We start from the raw sequence: 24,712 nt of genomic DNA on the forward strand, positions 1-24,712 counted from the left end.
TGACTGAATTATCAGTTGAAGAAAAAGATAAATATTGGCCCCGGTCACACGGGCCAGATAACACGGGGGGAGGCGTGGCTGCTCGCCCCGGAGCAAAATAAAGCGCGGTAGCCCGATCACACAGTCCCGAGTCTCCATGCTTAGGCTGCTGGCTGGCGATCACACGGCAATGCTGCAGCGTGGCAAAGAAGCAGCGCAGCGCGATCACACAAGCGTTTTGCATTTGTGTGCATGCAGTTCCGCGCAGGAGCACTGCTTTCAGTTTTGTGTTTGTGCGCATGCGCTTATGAAAAACATCCGGTTTGCGATGGGACGTGGATGCCACGGGATACTAGCACTCCCACCATCAGATGCCCGCCTGTGCCGTGTGTTTTCCGGATACTAGTGCACTTTCCTTGGTACTTTTTAACTCCTCATCTTTGGCGGAGCGCCACGGGTTGGCCACGGGTGCTCTACGCTTCCCAGATGTTGTGGTGTGATCGCGCCCCGAAAATCCGCTCAACATTCGTGCCTTTCGCGCAGCAAAATCTCCATGTGACCGGGGCACTGATGCAAAACAATCACAAGGCATTTTTCACTAGTCTTTTATGGGACAAGGGTTACCTTTTCTAGTTCAGTCTTGTGTATAGGAGAATTAGATGACAGTCCATCTGAATCTGTACCTCCAACACAGTTGTTGCAAACTTCCTTTATTACCTATAAATAAATGGGGGGGGGAGAAATAAATTACATTATTTTGTTTAAAGCTATGTACATGGCACTAGAGGAGAACGTATAAGAAATCAGCCTTATGAGCAGCTGCTCTCTTGAAAACGGAAATTCCTTACAGTACAAAGTCAGAAACCTGCCTATGGGATGGCCACCAGTTCAGATTTCCCATCTTGATGCATGACCTAAAGGAACCACAATGTTAGGAGGTGAAAGAGTTAAGCTAGAATAGCCAGGTCCAAGCCTAAGATGCACGCGACTCTGCTGCTGAGTAAAGAAATGTTTGTATAAGAGGGCCAGAGTGTGTTTCTCTATCATGAAGACCTAGGAAGATAAGCAATTTTAATCCAAATTTAAAATCACAAATCTATGGGGAATGGTTAAGGCACTCCATATGGGGAAAACATACGGTGCATTCCTAAAGAGAAAGAAGCCAGGCTCTGGCCTGTAAACCTGGCTCTTCAATTTAATCCTAAATGCCTAGAGACAAGTGCACTCCAGAAGATGAAGCAACAGCACAGGAGGAGGAGGAGGAGGAGATTGGATTTCAGCGCTGAGGGCTCTGAAACTGGTCCTGGATCTGTGGATCTGTGGAACTGAAGAGGACTGGCTCTGCCTCTCTGGATTCAGACTTGGTGACATACTCGGACAATTATTGGAAGCAGAGCTGGACAAAACTTTTCCCCATAAAGCGACTTTCAAACACGATGCTCTGTCATATCTCAGTTTAGGAGCTAACTGCCTGCACACCTCGAGACATCACGCTTTTCACTGAAGCAAAAGAGACACAAGTTGTCATCACCTGTATGGGGGATTTTCACCCTACAAGATGTGCATTTATTACAGAGAGCTTTCTGGGCCACGTTATTTGAAGGTAACTCTGAATTCAGGTAGCCCTGAGTTCACTTTTGCAGCAAATGTGGTCCGCCAAAGGCAGAAGAGACTGGAAGGCCACAATATTCCTCACACAGAGCCTCAAAAGGCAAAACCTCTCTTCATGGTGGCACAGAAAGAATGGAAGGAAGGGAGCTTTGGGAAAGCACCATAGTGGGAGGGGGGGAGGCATGCCACCTAGAGTTCTTGAGCTTCAAAATCTCTCTGTGGCAGGCCTGCGCGTGCCCAGGAACCCATGTGAGATGGCACAGGTTCCACGAGAGTGAACAACAACATAATAAAATCCGATACAAACAAACACGTATATAGAGTAGATGGGCTCGTAAAAAAATGTAACAAGATATTTGTAGAGCTGAATTAAGCCAAGAATAATGTGGCTAATGCACACTAGACTCACGCAGATTTCTGTTCCCAATACTACCCAGACTGCACTTAATTTCCCCAGCATTTTAATTTCCCCTGCGGATCAACGTCGTGTTGGAGAGGAGGCAGCAACCCACCGCGAAATCAAGTGAAACTCAAGGCCACAAGCAACTCATCATGGATCCTACACAGGTTTTCCTGGCAGAAAACCTAGGCCTCCGACTTCCTTCTTTTTATGAGGAAGCCCAAACTGGAATATTACAGTTTAGTATGAACATCCCAGGCACCTAGTATACTTTTAATAAAATCTTTCTAAAAGCACATGGGAGGAAATCTGGTGGTAAAACCAGAAAGGCTGTTTTTGTGAGCCATCTGTTTCTTTCCCCCTGAACTGATCTCTGGAGGATGCACTGAGAGACCAGCTGGCTCCGTCTGGCTGCACATGATCCCAATTAGGGCTCCCTTGGTCTGGGGAGAATTCGCCCTAAAGAGGCCCAAAGATCTTCCCCCTCCATGTCCCTATTGAGACAGACACTGAAGAACTCTGTCCTTTTCAAATGGCACGTGGCCGTTCCAAAGGACGGAGAAGCCCGAGAGGAACAAACAAAAGCAAAACAGAATGAAATCAACGGTCAGAGAGGAGACGCGGGACATTCCCATTCACGCACTGTAAGATCAGGCACCCCTGAAACTCTGAACAAAACTCTGATCTGGTGCGTCTTTCTAAATAACAAGCTCCACATCCTCCCCTCCCCTCCCCAGCCAGCCCTTTCCACTTGCTTTAGCAGGGCAGTCAGATGGTGGATGGGCAGCGGTCTGCTCCAGCAGCTCTAGCGCCAAATGCAGCACAGTACGGGAACCTCATATGGCTCTTTTCAAAAGAAAATAGTATCTCCATGTTAAGGTACATTGGAGGCGCAGAAGAACCAGTCGGCAAAGAGAAGAGCAGGCAAAGATTTTTATGTGACTAGAGTTTCACAGAGGTGGCCTTAAAGAAAGGGAAATGGGGAGAGCTGAGCGGATACCAGGAATTCGTGTGAACCATGCAAAGTTTTATGCCAGTTTGCTAAAACAAACACACAGAACGCTCCTGCGTGTATTCATGAGGAAATTCAGACAGGCGATATATTCCAGAAGAGGAACGGTTCCCAAACAGTTTCTGGTCTGTCATTTCAGACAGAACTGTTTGAGAACCAGTTCCCTTCTGGAATATATTTGTAATTTCATACACAATCGCTTCTGTTCCGTTTAGGAAACGGGGCTGAAGCGTTTTACCTGTCAACCGCTTCCAAGTACTCCTCCGTTTCCTCTCCCGGTTCCAATGCGCTTTTCCCCGCCGTTTTTCACCTGCGCGGGCGATCTCCGGCTTTTTAAAAAAACGATTGCTTTATAGCGTTATAGCGTTATAACGGAATGGCATTATATCAATCTCATTGGAATGCATGGAGTGTTTTGTTATACTGCTATAGCACTATAGCGCTCTAAAGCGAACATTTTTTTAAAAAAAAGCTGGGGAGATTGCCCGCAGGGGCGAAAAACGGCGGGGGGAAAGCGGGAAAAAGTGGTGCAGTCTGAAATGGCAAACCAGTTCAGATCCAGCTCTTTACCGGAAGGGGAAAGCCATGTGTGAAATGGCAGCCCTATACCGGTTCACTTCAAAACGGATCATTACCGGCTTGAAACCAGGTGAAACTGGATAATGTGAAATTCCCCCATGTCTTACTGTGAGGTCTCATGCATGCCACTTCCTAATAAAGGCAACAGCTAGTGTTCAGGACTGCAGAGACCTTGTAGATTGACCAGCGTGTCCATTACCCATAATATATGTGCAGTTATGCAAGTGTGCTTTGTTTATATGGGCTCTCTGTCGATCTCTAGCTCTGAATTCTGAGACCGTTTGGCTTTTTGATTATAAAATAACGCCGATTCCTGGTGCATCGATTTTGTCCTCTGTTTCACAGGAATACAAGCTGATGGACTTTTCAGCAGGGTTGGGCACATTTAGCAACTTTCTCCTTTCTGTTTCTGCCTCCCACCTCAACCAGATCCTGTAAAAAAGAATGTGTACCTTTGGGGGGAGGGTGGGTTAAGAGGTAAAAGCAGAAATAAAATTTTGTATGTCAGAGAACACAACAGGTCACTTTAAAAACTATATTATATGTTTGTTTGTTTTTGAGCCCCCGGAGGGGATTTTTTATTATTTTTTGTAAGACTACAAAACTACTACAGAAAAAAAGGGAAGGGGGACTACATATACAGGATAAAGCAAAGAACCCACTACTAACTAAAAACCCAAGAAAGGAGATCCTCACTAGCTTAGTTACAACAAATCTTCATTTCATTTAGATTATTATAAACTGAAAAAGAAAAGTAATATAAATGTTTGACTCAAAACTATATTATATGTGTAAGGACTGTTCAAAATATTCCTCCAAAAGCCGTGCTTCAGTTTAGTGAAAATCTTCTTAAGACTGCAGCTGAATGCTCCATTTCTATTCCTGCCTCTTTGATGACCCTGACAAAACCGCTCATATTTTCAGCCTCTGCTCATACCGCAATGGTAATTAGTTTTGGCCTGGCAGGATGGTTATGGAAGTCAGACAGAGGTCACGAGGAGGAATTTGGCAACGATCGGGGAAGCTGTAGCCGTAAAGTCATGCACTCTTTTCAAAAGGCCGATTTCATCACCACAGGAGGAAAGGATCCAGGCCTCCTTATCCCTGGCAACAACTGGCTCAGTTTTATCTTCTAGGCGGATTCAAGGTGCTGGTTTGGACTGACGAAGGCCGAAAGGATCTTCTGAGACCCACTTCTCCCAAGAAATGAATGTATGATCTGAATGGTAAAGTGAAACCACATTCCTCAGTTCCTTCGCGACTGCTCCGAGACTTCACAGCAATCCACCAAGATATTCCGAGGAGACGGTGCGGGAAACATTACTGTCTGATTCTTCAGTGTCCCTTTTTTCCTCACAAGGCTTTCGAAGAGCCTCAGTTGCCAGCAAGAGGGGGGCTATTTCGCGCCCAGTTCCACCTCTTCCAACTGTCACTGTTCTCTCCCCTACGAATTGAGGAATGGCCTGGCTCGTCCTCCTCAGCTCCTCCCTGGCCTGCCTCTTAGAGGGTTTCCCGGGAGAGGGGCCTCCCCAAACTCTCCCAATCCCCTGGGCCCAGAAGCGGGACCTGACTTCTTGACAGGAGCCAGAGCCCACATGGTGCCCACCCTTCTCGCCCCACCCATCCACCTATCCCCAAAGAGTCTTGCTATGTTCAGCCTAACTCAATGAACTGTGAACATAGCCTAACTCAAACAGGACACAGTATCTTATTCCAAGAAACTGAAAGGCTGGACAACACATCCAATTCCCATGTCAGATTACACAGGGAAGCCACTGAAATTCATAAACATAAGCACAACTTCAACGGGAAAGAAGAGAGTTTAAGGATAAATAGGGCATGATTTCCTGCCCTGGATAACGCTCTACATCTTACAACAGCACTACAGATAAGATTCGAATTTCAACAGCCAATCCATATGCAAAAGAACCTCCTCAGGAAAGCTCCTCCGTTAGCATGTCACAGCCTGGGGAACTCCTACAAGATAATGACGCAGCCCTACCCCACCTTCCTGAGTAGATATAAATTACCTGCCTACCATTTTTCTTCTCACCTTGACATCGAGAGTACTCAGTCTTTCTGTGTTATACCTCTGAGGATGCCAGTCACAGCTGCTGGCGAAACGTCAGGGACTACAATGCCAAGACCACGGCCGCACAGCCCGGAAAATCTACAACTAGTCTTGCTTCCTGCCTGAACAAGCCTAGGGAAGCTGTGCCCACCTTCCCTCCCTCCCGGAAGTGTGCTTTGGGCCAGGCGGGCTGTGGTTGGTCCACCAGCTACTAGGCCAGGTCCCCCCTGTCTCCCCCTGGCTCTGTTGAGGCTCCCAACTCCTGAGAGTCCCCATCGTTGGCCACAGGCTGGAGGCTGTCCTTGCTTGCCTGCCTGTCTTCCAGCAGGTTGGCTGCCCCTGTGCCAAGCTCTCCCCTGCCACTGCTATCTTCAGTGGACCCCCTGCTGCCTTCACCGCTGTGTCCTGCACCAGGCAGCTTCTGGTGGGTCGCACAGCAGCTGAGCAGAGCTTGCCTGCCCTGCTGCCTTCGCCTCCGCTGTGTTCCTGAGCTGCGCTGCCATTCCAGCCTCCTCCCAGCAGTTCCCCACCAGTGTTTCTTGCTGCTGCCACTCCAGGATCCAGGCTGGAGGCAACGGGGCTGGGCACCACTCCCCCACAGAAGAAGGGGGGGGAGGAGGAGGTTGGATCTATACCCCCGCCCTTCACACGGAGTCTCAGAGCGGCTTACAACAGACACCCTGTGAGGTAGGTGGGGCTGAGCAGGGCTTTTTTTGTAGAAAAAGCCCAGCAGGAACTCATTAGCATAACAGGCCACACCCAACAGCAGAAACCCATTAGCATATTAGGCCACACCCCTGACAGCACAGCTCATTAGCCTATTAGGCCACACATCCCCATGTTACCAGAAGTGTGCTCATCCAGCCACACCCACCTTTTGCTTCTTATTCTGTTTACCTTGTTTGTTGTCAAAACCCAGGGCCTTTTTTGTAGCAGGAACTCCTTTGCATGTTAGGCCACACACCCCTAATGTAGCCAATCCTAATGAGTTCCTGCTGTTGGGTGTGGCCTATTATGCTAATAAGTTCCTGCTGGGTGTGGCCAACTTGGGAGCCAGCCAGAACTCTGTTCCTGTGCGTTCCTGCCCAAAAATAGCTGAGAGAGCTCTTTCCAGAACTGTCCTTGAGAGAACAGCTCTGACAGAACTATGACTAGCCCAAGGTCACCCAGCAGCTGTGGAGGAGTGGGGAATCAAACCCGGTTCTCCCAGATTAGAGTCTGTGCACTTCACCACGACACCAAACACTCACAAGGTGAGTGTGGGAACAGAGCTGCCAGTCCTGGACAATTATGGAGAACCTGACGTCCTCTCAGTGCAGTCTTCCAGAGAGACCACAACGTTTGTTAACCCGGAGACAGGTTTAGTAGCTCCTTGAGAAGGCACCCCATGCAAACGTTGGTCCTCAAGACTAAGATGTAGCACCTCACGTTGGACCGGTTCCAAGAGAAGCCTGATCCCGCTGAATAGTCTTCGACTGCAGTAAGGCACGAGAGATGCTTGCAATCTTGCCTCTCTCCAGTGAGGCCGTGCTCCCAAGGTGGTTCAAAGGAAAGGCAAGGAACAGTTCTGCCTCTTTCCTGAAATGCCTGGCTCAGTCTAAGTAAAAGTCTATAGCTCTGAACCCATCCAATATGTGGAACACTTTCTCTTCCTCATCCTTAAGCTCTGAGGAGAGGGTGGAGAGAACTTAAGGTCTAGTTAAGACAGCGGCCAGAGATGACCTTAGGGTGGAAGTCAGTTCAGCCTTAGATATAGGTAGTCTCTTTAAGAACAGGCTAATCTTGGGATTTATTTGCTCTCCTAGCTAAAGGAAGGGCACCAAAAGAAAAGAGGATTTTGAACAAGGCAAGTCTCAAATGGCTTTCCAACGAATTCTGCAAAGACTACAGACAAGTTCCAAGAAGGAAACAGAGGGACACGTAGAGGGGCAGGCACGATTTGGACCCTTCGGAGCTTCTTGGAGGAAGGACATGATTAAAAAATGCAACAAATATAAACATATAAAGCCAGTGGGTACTCCTGGTTCCATACAGATGTATGAAGCGCCTTTAATCTTTTCAGTTATAGACTCTTAGGCTGCGATCGCACAAACTAAATAATCCACTTTCCAACTGGATATTACTGTGTGAACGGCCAAAATCCAATTTGAAAGTGCACTGAAAGTGGATTGAAGGTGGATTATTTAGCAGTCTTAGTTATTCTGGCTCCCAAACAATAGCACTGTACCATTCTGCAACATACTGGTCCTCACGTAGCTGAAATTAATTGCGCCTAAGTCCCATTAGAAGGAATGGGACAGATTAGCTGCCGTGAAGTCTCCGCGGCTTTCAATGGGAATCGATTTATTGTGCTCGCTTCAGCAGCACATATACTAAAATTGGAACGATACAGAGATTAGCAGGGCCCCTGCGCAAGGACTCGATTTATTTATTTAGGACATGTCTGTGCTGCCTCTTCAGAGTCCCACTCGAGGTGGCTCATGATTAAAAACCACAGTAACACAAGACATTAAAAAAGCACAAGCCATGAGAAATATGCAGCATCAAAGATACTGTATAATTCATGTAGTAACAGCAGCTGAAATCTTATTCGCAACTTTTTGGAAACTTCCAACAATACCCTCTGAACAAGACCTAATAATGAAGACTATGGAAAATGCGGAAATGGACAAATGGACTTTGATGTTAAAAGGGCAAACGGAAGCGCCAGCGCCAGAAAGACATCGCCGGACTAAGAAAGACCTCCCGAGAAAAGATCATAACAGCAATGACCGCCAAAATCCAATTTGAAAGTGCACTGAAAGTGGATTGAAGGTGGATTATTTAGCAGTCTTAGTTATTCTGGCTCCCAAACAATAGCACTGTACCCTTCTGCAACATACTGGTCCTCACGTAGCTGAAATTAATTGCGCCTAAGTCCCATTAAAGGAATGGGACAGATTAGCTGCCGTGAAGTCTCCGCGGCTTTCAATGAGAATCGATTTATTGTGCTCGCTTCAGCAGCACATATACTAAAATTGGAACGATAACAGAGATTAGCAGGGCCCCGGCGCAAGGACTCGATTTATTTATTTAGGACATGTCTGTGCTGCCTCTTCAGAGTCCCACTCGAGGTGGCTCATGATTAAAAACCACAGTAACACAAGACATTAAAAAAGCACAAGCCATGAGATACTGTATAATTCACACAAAGATACTGTATAATTCATGTAGTAACAGCAGCTGAAATCTTATTCGCAACTTTTTGGAAACTTCCAACAATACCCACTGAACAAGACCTAATAATGAAGACTATGGAAAATGCGGAAATGGACAAATTGACTTTGATGTTAAAAGGGCAAACGGAAGCGCCAGCGCCAGAAAGACATCGCCGGACTAAGAAAGACCTCCCGAGAAAAGATCATAACAGCAATGACCCCACGAGAAAAACGGTGCCTGTTAGGTTTGTCACCCCCCATTGTATGTATGTATGTGTGGCCTTAGGTAAGGAATGATTTCAAAGTCTAATGTAAACCGCTCAGAGCCCTTAGGGGGTGAGCGATATATAAATCGAAGGAAATAAATAAATAAATAAATAAATAAGGTTTTGTTGGACTATGGACTCCTTTTTACGATTGGATAAGAAAGAGACATAAAGATATGAACTTTTTGACAATGTAATATGAAGAAGCCTTTATGAACTTTTAAAATTTCAGTCTATCTTTTTGTAGTGTGAAATGATATGTGGAGAACATTTATAGGCAGGAGACATATTACTTTCGTTTCCCTTTCTTCCCCTACCCCTGTATACCCTCAAAATTTAATAAAGTGTTGTTGTTGTTGTTCAGTCGCACAGTCGAGTCCGACTCTTCGCGAACCCATGGACCAGATCACGCCAGGCCTTCCGGTCTTCCGCTGTCTTCTGAAGTGTACTAGACAAGAAATATGCTACATCAAATCTATCCATAAAACAGAGCAGACCATTAAAAACCCGGTAAGATAACCTCCCCTACTTAAAAACATGGGTGAACAGCAGTGCTCCCTCTAAGCTGTGGAGTCTTGTGAGCAACAATTCTACTTTGTGAGCTGCTGGCATTAGAGTTATGAGTGAGCATTTTGGCTCCTGCACAAATTAGTTTGCTCTGGAGCCCTCCTTCATGAGCGGAGACAAAAATGTGTGAGCCGGAGACTAAAAAACTGTGAGCTAGCTCACACTAACTCAGCTTAGAGGGAACACTGGTGAACAGAATTGTTTTGGTCTGGCACCTAAAAGAAAGCAGTGTAGGCACCCCGTGAGCCTCGAGAAGAAGGGCATTCCACAAGCGAGGGGCCAATACAGAAAAAACCCCGTCTCTGGCTGCCACCCCCATCTCCTCTGATGGTGGAGACACAGAGGGCAGGGCTTGGTAAGGCAGATGTTAACTGGCTGGGCTAAATCCACTGTATTTACATTTAAAAGGTAAAGGTTCCCTTGCTCGAAAGCCAGTCGAATCCGACTCTAGGGTTGCGGGGCTCATCTCCGTTTCAAAGCCGAAGAGCCAGCGCTGTCCGAAGATGTTTCCGTGATCATGTGGCCGGCATGACTAAACACCAAGGTGCACGGAACGCTGTTACCTTCCCACCGAAGCGGTACCTATTTATCTACTTGCAATTTCTTGCTTTCGAACTGCTAGGTTGGCAGGAGCTGGAACTAGAGACGGGAGCTCACTCCGTCATGCGGCACACTCGGGTCTCGAACTGCTGAACTACTGACCTTCCACAGCCTGCAGTTCAGCGTCTTAACCACTTGAGCCACCGCAGCTCCACTTTATTTATTTACATTTACTGAAATAGAAATAATTTTACCTTTTGCTTTATAAAGAAATATGTTTTTCTTCAGTAAAAAGAGCTGAAAATGGGGAGGGGGGGAGTAAAGCTGGAAAAAGAAAAGTCAGTGGGAAAGATGGGAAAAGAGGGAGATTGGATTTATACCCCGCCCTTCACTCGGAGTCTCAGAGCGGCTTACAAACTCCTTTCCCTTCCCCTCCCCACAACAGACACCCTGAGAGGTAGGTGGGGCTGAGAGAGCTCTCCCGAGAACTGCCCTTGAGAGCACAGCTCTGACAGAACTACGGCTTGCCCAAGGTCATCCAGCCAGGTGCAAGTGGAGGAGTGGGGAATCAAACCCAGTTCTCCCAGATTCGAGTCCGCGCACTTAACCACGACGCCAAACTGGCTGTCTGGCTGGGCTTGGTTAGAGGGCTAAATTACTAAACCCTTCCTATGATTTTGGGGACAGTGATCAAAAACCACGCAAGTTCTCAAAATTTAAGATTTCTTTTTTAAAAAAATCATTGTCTCCTGCCAACCCACCCCGCCGCTGGTAGCAAGAATGCCAAGAAAGGGCACCCATTAGAATGGCAGGGCATACCTTCAGCCACTGGTCGGCCTGTTCCTTGCTTTGTACCGCCAGAACCAGAGCATCCTGCCCTTGATGAGTGATTTTCAGCTCATGCTTCTTCTTTTTGCTGTCCTTGGGGATATAGGTAATACTGCAGCCATTCAACAACAGTTCCATCTGAGGCTGCTGATCCTTGGAACTTTTATAGCACTACAGGGGGAAAGGCAGAGAATACCCTGAGAACCTTGAAGAAAAATCAGTCATTCCGGTTTTAAACAAACAAAACCCACTCGTATCCCCGATCATGGGCCTTCTAGAGATCAAAAATTCACTGGTGTGTCAGTGCTGATAAAACTGTGAGACGATATGACGGTGTTTCAAAATAACAACAATGAAAAATGGAGACTGCAGACTTCACAATGAATTAATAACACAGGACACCAATTTATCCACACAGAAACCAAAGCTGGTGGGAAGCTTATCTTTCAATGACTTCAGGGAAGAGTTTTAGGTTTTTGGCACATGACATCTGTTTCCCACATAATATCTTGCAGAGCAAATGAGCGGCGGCCATCATTTATTCAAAGAGGTGGGGTGAGGGACTGCTTGGGGAAAGCCCACACTGCAGACTCGTGTAACTTGCTGTAGCTATTTCCCGTGGCGCTTCAGACAGAACGAAAATGACAAAGTCCCAGGGCCGTTTTGAACATCCAGCTTCCAGCGGCCCACCTTAATGTTACTTTCTGGTGAGTTCTAACCCCATTACGCTGTAAATTATAAAGCTGAGGCAAATCTGGGGGGGGGGGTACGATTTGGTAAGAACATTGCGTTTCACAGCTGCTTCCTCTTTCAGCAATCATGGGGGGGGCCGCTGGAAAGAGGAAAAGGATGAACGTATCCGAACACACTTCCATTCTGAGCTGCCATGTTTTTTAGCATCCACGCTGCCCCCAAAGAAAAACTACCTCTTCCCATGCGCAGTACCTTCAGAGCAATAGCAAAAAACCACCCTAAAAGCTGCAATCGCACGTGCCTTTAGATCCGACATAGGTGCGAATGCCTGACGGATCTAAAGGGAGTGATCAGACATCAAGAAGAAGAAGAGATTGGATTTATACCCCGCCCTTCACTACCCAAGGGAGTCTCAGAGCGGCTTAAAAACTCCTTTCCCTTCTGACAGAAACTGCTCTTTTTCAAGGACAGCTCTTATCAGAACTACGGCTTGCCCAAGGTCGTCCAGCAGGTGCGAGTGGAGGAGTGGGGAATCAAACCCGGGTCTCCCAGATTAGAGTCCGCGCACTTAGCCACTACAACAAACTGGCATGTTTGGTGAAGAAGAAGAGATTGGATTTATACCCCGCCCTTCACTCGGAGTCTCAGAGCAGCTTACAAACTCCTTTCCCTTCCCTTCCCCACAACAGAGATAGTGCAAGTGGAGGAGTGGGGAATCAAACCCAGTTCTCCCGGATTAGAGTCCGCGCACTTAACCACTACACCAAACTGGCTCTCAACATCTGGGAAGCGTCCCGCAGTTGTCGGCAACCTGTACTGCTCCACCGCAGAAGTGGAGTTAAAAGACACTAGGGAAATTCCAGCTCTAACGGGTTCCAACGGACCATGGATGGACTTTCCCCTGTCTGATCGCTCAAGCATGCTCTCAAGCCGTCGGGATGGTCTGATCAGGCCATCCCAGCTTGGTGCTGTTCCCCCCCCCTTTTGCAGTATGCGCATCATCGCATATTCCATAGGGGGCCCTCAGTGCGGAGGTGCGATTCCTCATTTATGTGCATGGGAAACTAACTGGGGGGGAAACCCCGAATCGCTCGCAGTTGCACCTGATCACACAGTGATGGGCTGCACCCACAGCTACAAAGGGAGGTGTGGTCTCGCTAGAGATGTAAAATTTCCGGAAATTTTGAAGCTCGGAAAAAAACCCTTTTTTTCCCTGTTTTTTTCCGGGGGGAAACGGAAATTTTTCGGGAAAATTGGGAAAAAAATGCTACATTAGCATTTCTTTTGTCTTTTCCAGATTGAAAGTCATTCTGTTACTTTAGGAACATAAAATATGACTATGGACGTTTTTACTTGGCATTAAATTATCACAACTAGCATATTAAAAATAGAGTATATCCAAACAATTATTACAAACAGAATACCCACCCACATGCAAAAACAAAACTGACACTTTTTTATTTTCTTCTGACAATCGCACCTCCTAAAGAAAGAAATGCATCTTGTTCTTGCACTGGAGAGTTCAGTTGGTAACCTAGGACTTGCTTGTCCTCAGTGCACAGAAATTAGATCAAACTGTTACCATACGTATATATTTTAGAAATGATTTGGAAAATATGGGAACACCTTGTCTTAAAATATTTTATTCATCATGTTAAAATAAAACGTTCCATAATCAATTTTTTTCTTTCTTTTCTTTTTTCAATTTTTTGGAAAAAAACAAAAAGGCTTCAGGAAAAACCCGGGAAAAACCCGGGTTTTTCCCCGAATTTTCCTGGGTTTTTTTGGAGCCTTCACATCTCTAGATCTCGCAACTGCGTGTCAAATTCCCTCCGGAGGGAATAGCCTCGCTTCCCCTCCGCTTCAACTGGCGCATGTGACCGCAGTCTAAACTGAGCTTTTCTTTGGGGGAATGGGTTGCTGAACTGACATCCTCAGTCATTTCAAATATTCTTTCTGTTGACTGGACCAATGAACCACTGGCTTCATATGCCCTCCAGTGACATCCGCTCACAGCCAAATGTTAGTGCCTCTGTGAAGGAGGGGGTGCACTTGTCACCAGAAGAGCAGCAAGAGCAACCATTTCCAACGGTCCAACAGATGCTGATTGAAGCCTACGACCCAGCACAAAAGGAACCAGGAATTGCAGAAAGGTTGAAAGAGCACTTCAGCACATTACAAAGATTCCTGTGCTTGAACCCTCAGCGCATACCGTTCACGACCAGAAGCAAACTGACCCAGCCAAACCGCAGCAATTCAGCAAGACAGGCCAGTGACTCAACCTCGACAAGTGGTTTTCCGAATGCAGATCTGGGCCCGATTAGGTTACAAACAACATTATCACAAAAAAGGAGCAAAAAACAGCAGTTACCAGGAGTTTGTTGTCTTTGATCACACACAGCAGTTTAGTCCACTGTCCAAATCGTTTCTTTCTTAGAAGGAAGGCACAGATTTTAGCATCCTTTACGAGGTCCATAGATGCTTCCTCGGAAGGCCACTGGTGTCGCATCTTCTTCCCTTTCCCATCCTCATCCTCTTCATCGTAAGATTCGTAAGAGCTGCTCATAGCATCGGAATCATAATCTTGAGGCAAGACAAGGCAAAAGGTCGCATTAAGATACTAGGACTTCGAGCACCCCACCCCCCCAAAAAAATTATTTGGAACAAAATGATCACACATCGAAGTTGCCTTTTAGTGCAGCAGACCACTAATCCACCAAGGTCAGTATTGACAGTGGCTCTCTAAGGTCTCTGCCACAGGTCTTTCACATCACCTCACTGCCTGGTTCCTGTATGCCAAGAAGATGCTCTACCCCTGAGCAATGCTCCCTCCCCAATATATGTTCTAAGTGATCCTATGTCCACTGGAAACAAAGGAATTATTTCCTAATTAATACCAGCAGACTGACTGATCAATTGCATTAACTCATAGGGTTGTCAGGGTCTCTTATAGTGGATAGAACTCAATGCCACCACCTCACTGCCTGGTTCCTGTACGCCAAGAAGATGCTCTACCCCTGAGCTACAGTTCCTCCCCAATATATGTTCTAAGTGATCCTATGTCCACTGGAAACAAAGGAATTATTTCCTAATTAATACCAGCAGACTTACTGATCAATTGCATTAACTCATAGGGTTGTCAGGGTCTCTTATAGTGGATAGAATTCAATGTCATTCTTATATAACTCTCTTACGGTGTCCAGTCTAGCTCATAAATGTTGTGCTTAGACAATACAGGTGAGAGGTGTTAGGTCGAATGCATGTATGTAGACACAAAGGTTATTTAGTATTTTAGCTGAATTTAACCCCGTTCTTCTGGTTCATAGGTTGGTCATGTTGTTTCTGCTGTTACTATTGTTTGTTTTTGTATCTATCTGTTAATGTTTATTAATAATTTTTTTTTAAAAAAAAAAACCTCTGTTGGTTCATTATAAAAGTGTATCATACAGTTTTACAAGTACTGCAGCACATTTTTATACTACAAATAATCTAATGCAATCCTGCGGTCAGAAATAACAACTGAAGCTATCAGCAAAAACCACAAAGCCACTGTGGCCTAAACATAAACCCCAGTTACTTCGAAAAAGTGTCCGTTCAAATGCTTAGGTGGCCGGCCGGCCTCACTCCTGATTGTATCTGCCCACAAGCTGTGCAGGAAACTGCTTTGCTTGGAACTATGGAACATACCATAACCACTCTATACATCAACAGGTGTTATATGTCTAGGATAAGGCAAATTTTTCCAAAATTTGATCACCCAACCTTACAACCCAAACTTGGGCATATTTTTTGAGGATTAAATCCTTTAGTTCATCCCATGAGACTTAATTCCAAAGCACATGTGCACAGGGTCACATCCTTAGTCTTACTAATTTCAACCACACTGTACATGTGTTTAGAATGGATCAGCCAATGTTATTGAAGCAACAGAACGGCCCTTTCCCTTTTCAATGGGCAGAAATGTATCACCATTCCCACCAAGAGCGATCTTCATTTTTCATTTTGTAAGCATTCCATGTTCCGGTATGACCAGTGTTCCCTCTAAGCTGAGTTACTGTGAGCTAGCTCATCGTTTTTTAGCCTCCGGCTCACACATTTTTGTCTTAGCTCAGAAAGGATGGCTCCAGAGCAAACTAATGTATGCAGTAGCCAAATCTCTCACTCACAACTTTAATGCCTGTAGCTCGCAAAGTAGAATTTTTGCTCACAGGACTCCACAGCTTAGAGGGAACATTGGCTTATGACCAACCACAAATGCATGACAGAGTCAAGTTGATAAGACCAAGACAGGCCCGAAGAAATAACTGAACCAAAGATTTAAACTTTTGGTTTCCCAGCTGTACTGGAAGAGCCATCAAAGTCAGCTTTATTTGCACTCCGATAACATATGTTTTACTTACTGGATGTGATGTACTCAGGCGCCTTTCCCGGACTGAGGGGCACGGCCTCCTCATAGTAACCCTCCGGAAGGGACGAGGAAGGTAATGGTGGAGGCCCGCTATCTGGTGGCTAAGTACAAGGGGGTGGGGAGCAATGAAACATGACAGCCAAAAAGAAAATGCATAATGAGAAATACTGTTTATTCTGCATTCAGGTCTTGTTTTAGGGAACCCTAGAGGGAAGTTTGAGGAGCTGCGGTGGCTCAAGTGGTTAAGACGCTGAACTGCAGGCTGTGGAAGGTCGGTAGTTCAGCAGTTCGAGACCCGAGTGTGCCGCATGACGGAGTGAGCTCCCGTCTCTCGTTCCAGCTCCTGCCAACCTAGCAGTTCGAAAGCAAGACATTGCAAGTAGATAAAGAGGTACCACTTCGGTGGGAAGGTCACAGCATTCCGTGCGCCTTGGTGTCTAGTCATGCCGGCCACATGACCACGGAAACGTCTTCGGGCAGCGCTGGCTCTTTGGCTTTGAAATGGAGATGAGCACCGCAACCCTAGAGTCGGACTTGACTGGCTTTTGAGCAAGGGAAACCTTTATCTTGACCTTAAAGGGAAGTTAACTCTTCAGTGCCTGCTTGTGTTACTGTAACGGACAACAACGCATCCTCCAGCTTAAATTACACACTAGTCCAGTTGCACCCAGATGAACTAAATTTATTCCAGCATAAGCATTAATAAAGTCAGCGTTCACTTCATTGAATGCCCTGGAGCATCAACCCAATGCAGCTAAATTTACACCTAGAGTTCAAGCCACAGAAAAGGAGGAATGGAGTTGGGAAAAGGTTTCAAGGAAAGAACCAGTGAAAGGACGTTGCCACACTGGTGGCTTGGCAAGATGTAGTGCCGCCTCTAATTGAACTGGTTGAAAGGGTTGAGGGGCATATCAGCCACACAGCAGACCCTGCTGCAGGTTACCCATGGAGACATCCTGTGGTAAAGCATCCACATTATTGCAGCGCCTCAGCCACGGAGCGGGCGCCCCCCCAAAAATCTCAAAATTCATGTGCACGCATAACTGCGCATGCGTGCACATGAGCATATAGGCAATTTTTGAAAAGAAAAAACCCTCCCTAGTGGCAGAACGGATCTGCAGGTTCAGACTGCCAAATCCGTTCTGCGTGTGCCTCCCCCCCAGGTTCAGACATCCGGCCACACGCAATGACTCTGCGGGGAACCGAAAACACCACTTGTGATGTGGTGCCTTTTTAACTCGGCTCCAAGTCGTTCCTGTGACGGGATAAGTATTGCTGGTGAACGCCTGACAGATGTGGCTATCTGACTGCGCCCATTTGACCCGGAGGGGAGGAGCGGCTGTGTCGGGCCAAACTGCCCGTGTGATCATGGCCAAAGCGTCATCAGTCCATTCAGAAAGGGTGACTGGTTACTGAATAGGGTAAAACAAATTCTCCCATACAACAATGGACCACCCACCAGGCACAAGATCAAGAACCAGAACCAACAACAAACCTAAACCCCAACTTTGTCTCTGGCTCATTCACTTGCTCATCCTCAAATACAACATATGCCCTCATGTGTCAACAAGGTCTGTCTACCTCTATACTGGACAAACAAGTCCAGTTTGAATTAATGGACGCAACCAGACATTTAAAAAACAAAACAAAACACAATATTCAGAAACCAGTGGGTAACCTTCCAGGCATTCTGTTGCTGATCTAAAAGTGACTATTCTTAGAACTTCAAAGGAAGATCCCAGTGTTAAACTGCTGCACTAGAATTCATTAACAACTTCAAGACTTATTCGCCGCCCCCCCCCAACACACACCACTTCTTAAAAGGAACTTGGGACTCCTCACTCACTTATAAATGCTTACACCCTGCATAACCGCCTGTGAACTCCTACTGCATGATCTGCTTATCTTGGCAGACATTTTATGTTAAATCCTCTTTTGCTTATGTTGTTATTGTTGTGGGTGCCACTCAACTACTCTGAGTCAACCACAAGCCCGTATCCAAGATTTGTTTTTATTTTGGGGGGCCTTTAAATAAGTCAGGGGGGTACCCCCACACCAATGTTCCCTCTAAGTTGTGGAGTCCTGTGAGCAAAATTTCTACTTTGTGAGCTATGGGCATTAAAGTTGTGAGCGAGCGATTTGGCTACTGCATAAGTCTGCTCTGGAGCCCATCCTTCCTGAGCGAAGACAAAAATCGCTGAGACAGAGGCTAAAAAACTGTGAGCTAGCTCACACTAACTCAGCTTAGAGGGAACACTGCCCCACACCCCCTCCCACACCTGAGAGTGCCCCATAGAAGTCCCCAATCTCTCATGCAAGCCGCCAATGGAGAGACATAGTGAAGTGTTGAGCCACCCCTCACCATACAGCCTGAAACGGAGCTCCAAATGCCATGAAGGGAAGGAAGAGCAGCGTCCCCCCCCCGACTACCCTCCCCAGAGCCCAACTGCACCCCATCTCCGTCCCCATCACCGCGCCAGCCTCATGCAGGGTAAGCCCTCCGGGGTCCTCAACCACCCGCCTGGCCTCACTTCATTGCCTCGCCTGCCACGCAGGGAGGGAGGAAGGGCGGTCATTGCCGGCTGGCCAGCCAGCCACCTACCCAGCCCAGCGAGCCTGCCTCGGGCCTCACCACGGCTGAGTGGCGGGCAGGGAGAGCCACTGCAGGCGTGCACGCTTCCCTTCTGCTGGCGCCCGCTCATTTTTCGGCTAGCACTCCTGCTGTTGATAGTGGGGAGGCTGTGAGCTACTCGGCGGCAGTGGCAAAAAGTCAGGAGGCCTGGGCAGCAAGTCAGGGGGGCCCAGCCCCAAGATGCCCAACTGTAGCGACAGGCCTGGCAAACTGACTGCTCTTTTTAAAAAGATCTGGTTTTAAAGGGCCCTCTGTTTGTAACCTCTTTCCTCCCCCGCCTCCCATCCACGTGGACTATCTCTTCCAAAAGAAGTGGCTGTGAATATAAAAGCATCAACCTAATGGATATATATTCTTATGAATCTGATGAAGGGCGCATCGACTCGCAAAAAGCTTATACTGGAATAAATGTCGTTAGTCTTTAAGGTGCCACGAGATTTTTTTTGCTTTATTTTGGGTAAAACACGAGGCTCTTTAAACCCTTAAATTGTGCCAGCAGAAGGCAGACTAGTTTCACAGCAGCCCTGGTGAGTTTAAGCAAATTATTTGTCATCTGGAGAATAACAAAGTTTCAGGAACAGACAGATTAAAAGTCTGTCTTGTAATATCTGTATATGTGACACTGAACTGCTTCCAAGCCATTTAACCTCGGCTACAAATGCTCAGAACCGGAAGCGAACCCTGCCAGCTTTAAGAAATTGGTTTTGCAGCATCTGGGGTATTATTATCATGAATAAGTGCATTAATTATTTTCACTTAAGAGAAGAGCATCTAGAGGAGACCATGTCTTTTGGAAATCAATTTTTAGGCCCAGGAATGCAGCATTCCAAGATAATGTAGCTTCACGAGATTTGTTTATTTTGTTAACGACATTTGTAAAGTAAACTGCACTTGACTTTGGTTAGATCACACCATTCATGTGTAAATAACTTCACCAGTTCCAAAGAGACTCTTCCAGAGTAATATATACATATAATTGTGAAAAGCTGGCTTTCTTCCTGTTGCTGTGTTTCTGCAGAGACATACAATGTTTGTCATAAACATTAACTACACATATCCCAATCAGCAGGATTTGTGGGCCAGCAAACCATTTGGTGTGATCCAAGATGGTACAGGAAGCTTATCCAGCAAAATACCTTTGAAAGATGAAGGAGGACCCCAAATATATTGTCATTCAGGTGCTTTAACAGCATTGCTACCATGGATAAAATCTACTGAAGTCTACTAAAAATGACTGATTTCTCAGAGGCATTACAGCATTCAAAGAATTAGGCTGACATTGGAGATAAAGAAAATACAGACTTCATCCAATTATGATGGCAGTGTGAAAAACCGTATTTTTGGCAATCTCCCTAAATATAAATAACATAAAAGGATGCAGTATTCCAATATCTCTAGAGGTTATTTTGTTAGGCAATTTAAGAAGACAAGATTTTAACTTGCAACCATTCAAATTTCACATCTTTCTAATTTCCAAATGAGACATTTTAAAGCAAAATTTAATGCAGATTTTTAACCCCCAAACTCAAATGCTTTAGACTCACTGGCATATCTTGAGGTTTGAATTCCTGTAAGCTTCCGAGATCGAATTTTAAGTTACCAGCTTTGAAATATTAATTATCATGGCATCTATGAACATCCTGGGAAGATTTTATTAAATCATTATTTGTCAGTTATCAACTACTACCTAATATTAGATACTACTGCAGGTTTGCCAATACCCATACGATATGCCAGGGTATTTTCACACTGTTTTCTGGAGGATTTCAGTTTCTTTGGAAGCTTATCAAGGGCTTCTCAACGGAAAGAACCCCTCAAAGACACAGGGGAGGTCAGATGTGTTCTCAGTTCACAAAAGGGATCAGCAGGTCTCAGGACTACAACACACCCAAGAACACGTTGCAGACTTCTCTGCAATAAGCAGAAACCCAGAGGTTCCTTGACCTATATTAATGTGCAAAGTGTTAACTGAAGGTACAACATCTGAAAATAATGATGATGCATCAACGTCACTGTCAAACACCACAGGCTACTACCAGGGGTCATTTCGTAGAAAAAGAGGTGCAGGAGCTCATTTGCATAACTCATTGGCATAAATTATTTGCATATGCCACACCCTCTGACATCACCGGAAGTGTGTCAGAAGGCAACGCCCACTGCTCAGGATCCACTCGACTGTTTTGGATTGCTAGCTATTGGGGGGGGGGGCGTGCAGATCTGTCCTCGCAGAGGAAGAAGAGCTTCTACCTCAATAAAACTTGGTCTTAAAGGTGCCACTGGACTGTTTTGGACCGGGGGGAGCTCTGCAACTTACCTGATTGCTTCTTGCTCTGACTGAGGGCTGCTGGGAGCAGGGGGTGGGGCTTGTTGCATGTGCCCGCCCCCTTGGCTCTTTACTGCCGGGGCTCTGCTCCTGCAGGAAATGACCCCTGGCTACTACACATCCAACATCAAATGCCACAAAAAATCAGGCACTGGAACCAAATATCGTTGAGTATAATAAAATACAGATATAAAATATTCAAAGAACACCCAAGCATTAAGTAGGAGATCATTCAACGTTTCACTTCAGGTCTAGTTAAGCATGAATGTGGACCTGGCATGTGGCCCATTAGAGTGGAATTGTCAATTCATTATATCAAATAAAACATGGAAGAAAAAAATATGGCACATAATATAACGAGCAGGCTTTTGTGGGGAAAGGAATGGCACTATCTAGTATTCAGGTAGAGAAACAGCAGCCATTCACGGATCTTTGTTCTGAGTTATATCTTAAAGAAATTTTAGACTGAAATTGCAAAAGTGAAACAAAAGGGTATGAAGATAGCTCCTGTATGAGGACACGGGCATCACAATTCAGTACCCATCAGATTTTAATGTTTACATATTTGTATTTGATGCATTTTATTTTCTGGCTTTGTTTTTGGATACTGAAAAGCTGGGAAATCACGAGTATGATTTTTAAAAAGGTAAAGGTTCCCTTGCTCGAAAGCCAGTCAAATCCAACTCTAGGGTTGCGGTGCTCATCTCCGTTTCAAAGCCGAAGAGCCAGCGCTGTCCGAAGACGTTTCCGTGGTCATGTGGCTGGCATGACTAAACACCAAGGCGCACGGAACGCTGTCACCTTCCCACCGAAGTGGTCCCTATTTATCTACTTGCAATTTCTCGCTTTCGAACTGCTAGGTTGGCAGGAGCTGGGACCAGAGACGGGAGCTCACTCCATCATGCGGCAACTCGGACTGCTGAACTACCGATCTTCCACAGCCTGCAGTTCAGCGTCTTAACCACTTGAGCCACCGCAGCTCCGAGTATGATTTCAGTAGTACTTTAAAAGCACACTGTGCAATTTAAATGTTATGTCTTTCAGTCTTTTCGATGGGGCAGGTTACATAGTTAAAGAAACAAACTGGCTAAGTGGTTTTCCAAAAGTGGAGAAAGAGATCTTGGCTCATAGTTGGGAGCCACTCACCAGCCATTGCTGAGGAATCTCTGGAAGAGGCATCTGCGGAGGGGCAGGCAAGATATTGGCCACCTCTTGTTTCTGGACATTTTCTTTTACTTCAAAACCTTGAAAAAAAAGCCCACACACACACACAATGAAACAAAGTAATTTAACCTAGAGAACACTCAACAGAAAAGGTGTTCTCCGTAGCATCAGCTCACAAGCCCCACCACCTTTGAATTTTTCAAAATTCTGAAAACAGAAATATTAAATAAATTACTTGCAATCAATACAAGGCTTCTGGTGCTCAGAAGCTGGCGAGAAAGGCTGGGATTTCGAAAAGCTTGTGCACCCTGGGTTGTGGGCCACAGCTTGTGGTGCCGCTCCAGAGCGTCTCTCAATCTTGGGTGGAAGCTTATCACCGGGTGGGGGTGCACCAATGAAAGAGAAAAGCCACTGTGTATAGTCGGGTGCTCTGGATCATGGCCAACGCTTTATCATCAGGGACTTAGAAACACTGAGATATGAGTAACAGACCCAGATTGCAATTTCCCCCTTTTGAAACTAATTTCCTCTACTTATTTTCTAAAGCTTAAGTCTAAAATAATATCAAATATTATGTCAAAGGAAGTTCTAAGCACTTGTATGTACCCAAGATGGTCAAGTACCCATACTTTGACTCCATACAAGAGATGGGGTATAACTTTACTCTTGTATAGTTTCAGAACAAGGTTTATAAGGCGACCTCCCTTGGAGTAGTAAAAGCTCAGGATAGATCCAACCAGTCTTAGTACTTACACTCTGACCACTGCAACATGGGCGAACCAGTTTAGAGTCTCTCTAAAAGTAATGCCAAGGTATTTAAATGAATTGTATTGTTTAATTGGATTTCCAAGAATACTCCAAGAGACCTTTGCCCTGTTCCTAAAAACCATGAGCTTAGTCTTAGCAAAATTAATAGTGAGAGCTTCTTCTTTACAATAGGTCCCTAGTTGGTACAGGAGCCTCTTCAGACCAATTTCCGTGAGAGAAATTAAGACCATGTCATCAGCATATAACAGAATTGAATTTTATTGATGGCCCAATGAAGGGGGAGTAAAGTGAGGCCCTAAAAGTTTCCCAACTATGTTGTTGATGTAAAGATTAAATAGTAAGGAGGCCAGCACGCAACCCTGCTTCACACCCTTCCAAATTGGAATCCTGACAGTTAGGGTTTCTTGTGCAGTCCCTTTAAACTAAAGGGACTGCACAAGAAACTAAACTAAACTAAACTAAACTAACCCTAACTGTCAGAATTCCAATTTGGAAGGGTGTGAAGCAGGGTGTGAAGCAGGAAGCAGGGGGTCCTTTAAACACCTGCTTTCTGTTGCCTGCGAAAGCCACAAAACAGCTGAGCGGCGGGGAGCAGCCTGTTTCCTACAGCCCAGCTGTTTCGTGTTTTCGTGTGCAGTCCCTTTAGTTTAAGCCCATACACACACACAATGAAACAAAGTTTCTGCTCTATCCATGAACCACCAAGAACTGCTTTAAAGGTTTGTGGAAATTCATGACAATGGACCTGTTACGAACTTCAGTTTGTGAACCACGAACAGGGCAAAATTTGTGATGAATTTTGCTTTGTGGTTCGGTGCAGGCCCATCCCTACTCTTGGGCAGTGCGCAGGCTTGAATGCAAAAGCCTCTGGCAAAAACGCTCCCCAATAATCTGAGTCTGGTGCTTGGGGGGTCAACAGTGGGAGGGCTTCTAATGTCCTGGCCCCACTGGTGGTCCTCCTGAGGGCACCTGGTATTTCTGGCCACTGTGTGACACAGAGTGTTTGACTGGATGGGCCTTTGGCCTGATCCAACATTGTCATGTCTTATGTTCTTATGTTCTTATGAGTCTTGTACCTGTGGAGATTCCTAACTCTAATAAAGACCACTACATGATACTACTTCTCATGTGCTCCACAGCAAAAGCAAGAAGACAATGATGCTTATTATTGCAAATCTATCCCCAAGAGTGATGACTTTACAGGCACAATGGCAGCTTCTCCTTAATGTGTGTTAGTTGCTAGGCATGCAAAGACGTCAGCGATGACCAGTGTTCCCTCTAAGCTGAGCTAGTGTGAGCTGGCTCACAGTTTTTTAGCCTCCGGCTCACACATTTTTGTCTTAGCTCAGGAAGGGGGGCTCCAGAGCAAACTAATTTACGCAGTAGCCAAACTGCCCGCTCACAACTTGAATGCCGGTCGCTCACAAATCAGCATTTTTGCTCACAAGACTCCACAGCTTAGAGGGAACATTGGCGATGACGATGGAAATTGGCGTGATGGCTGCAAATGTAACAGTGGGCTTGAAGGCTCCCGGAAGTAGCCATATTCTTTGAGGGAGGAGGCAACACAGGGACCTCTCTCCGAAATGAAAGTTTGTGGATTTCCTGCAGTCCCTTCTGTCCTTGCAAGCTGAGATGCAGGATATGATCTGAAGGCACCCAAATCCAGGGGTC

General features: G+C 45.9%; 1 protein-coding gene across 1 annotated transcript in view; it reads right to left on the reverse strand.

Annotated features, from left to right (window-relative positions):
• Positions 1–603: 603 nt before the first annotated feature.
• Positions 604–24,712, reverse strand: part of LOC107115000 (actin filament-associated protein 1) — a gene marked incomplete at its 3' end in the record, with an annotated part of 27,467 nt that continues 3,358 nt past the window's right edge. Inside the window, exons 2-6 of the mRNA XM_015416608.1 lie at positions 22,253–22,350; positions 16,144–16,252; positions 14,115–14,326; positions 11,042–11,221; positions 604–696 (exon numbers count right to left, since the gene is read on the reverse strand). Of these exons, the coding sequence (XP_015272094.1) occupies positions 604–696; positions 11,042–11,221; positions 14,115–14,326; positions 16,144–16,252; positions 22,253–22,350 (692 nt within the window). The remainder of the gene's footprint in view (positions 697–11,041; positions 11,222–14,114; positions 14,327–16,143; positions 16,253–22,252; positions 22,351–24,712) is intronic.

This window comes from Gekko japonicus, unplaced genomic scaffold, assembly GCF_001447785.1.
Source record: "Gekko japonicus isolate JY-2015 unplaced genomic scaffold, Gekko_japonicus_V1.1 scaffold4361, whole genome shotgun sequence".
NCBI lineage: Eukaryota > Metazoa > Chordata > Lepidosauria > Squamata > Gekkonidae > Gekko > Gekko japonicus.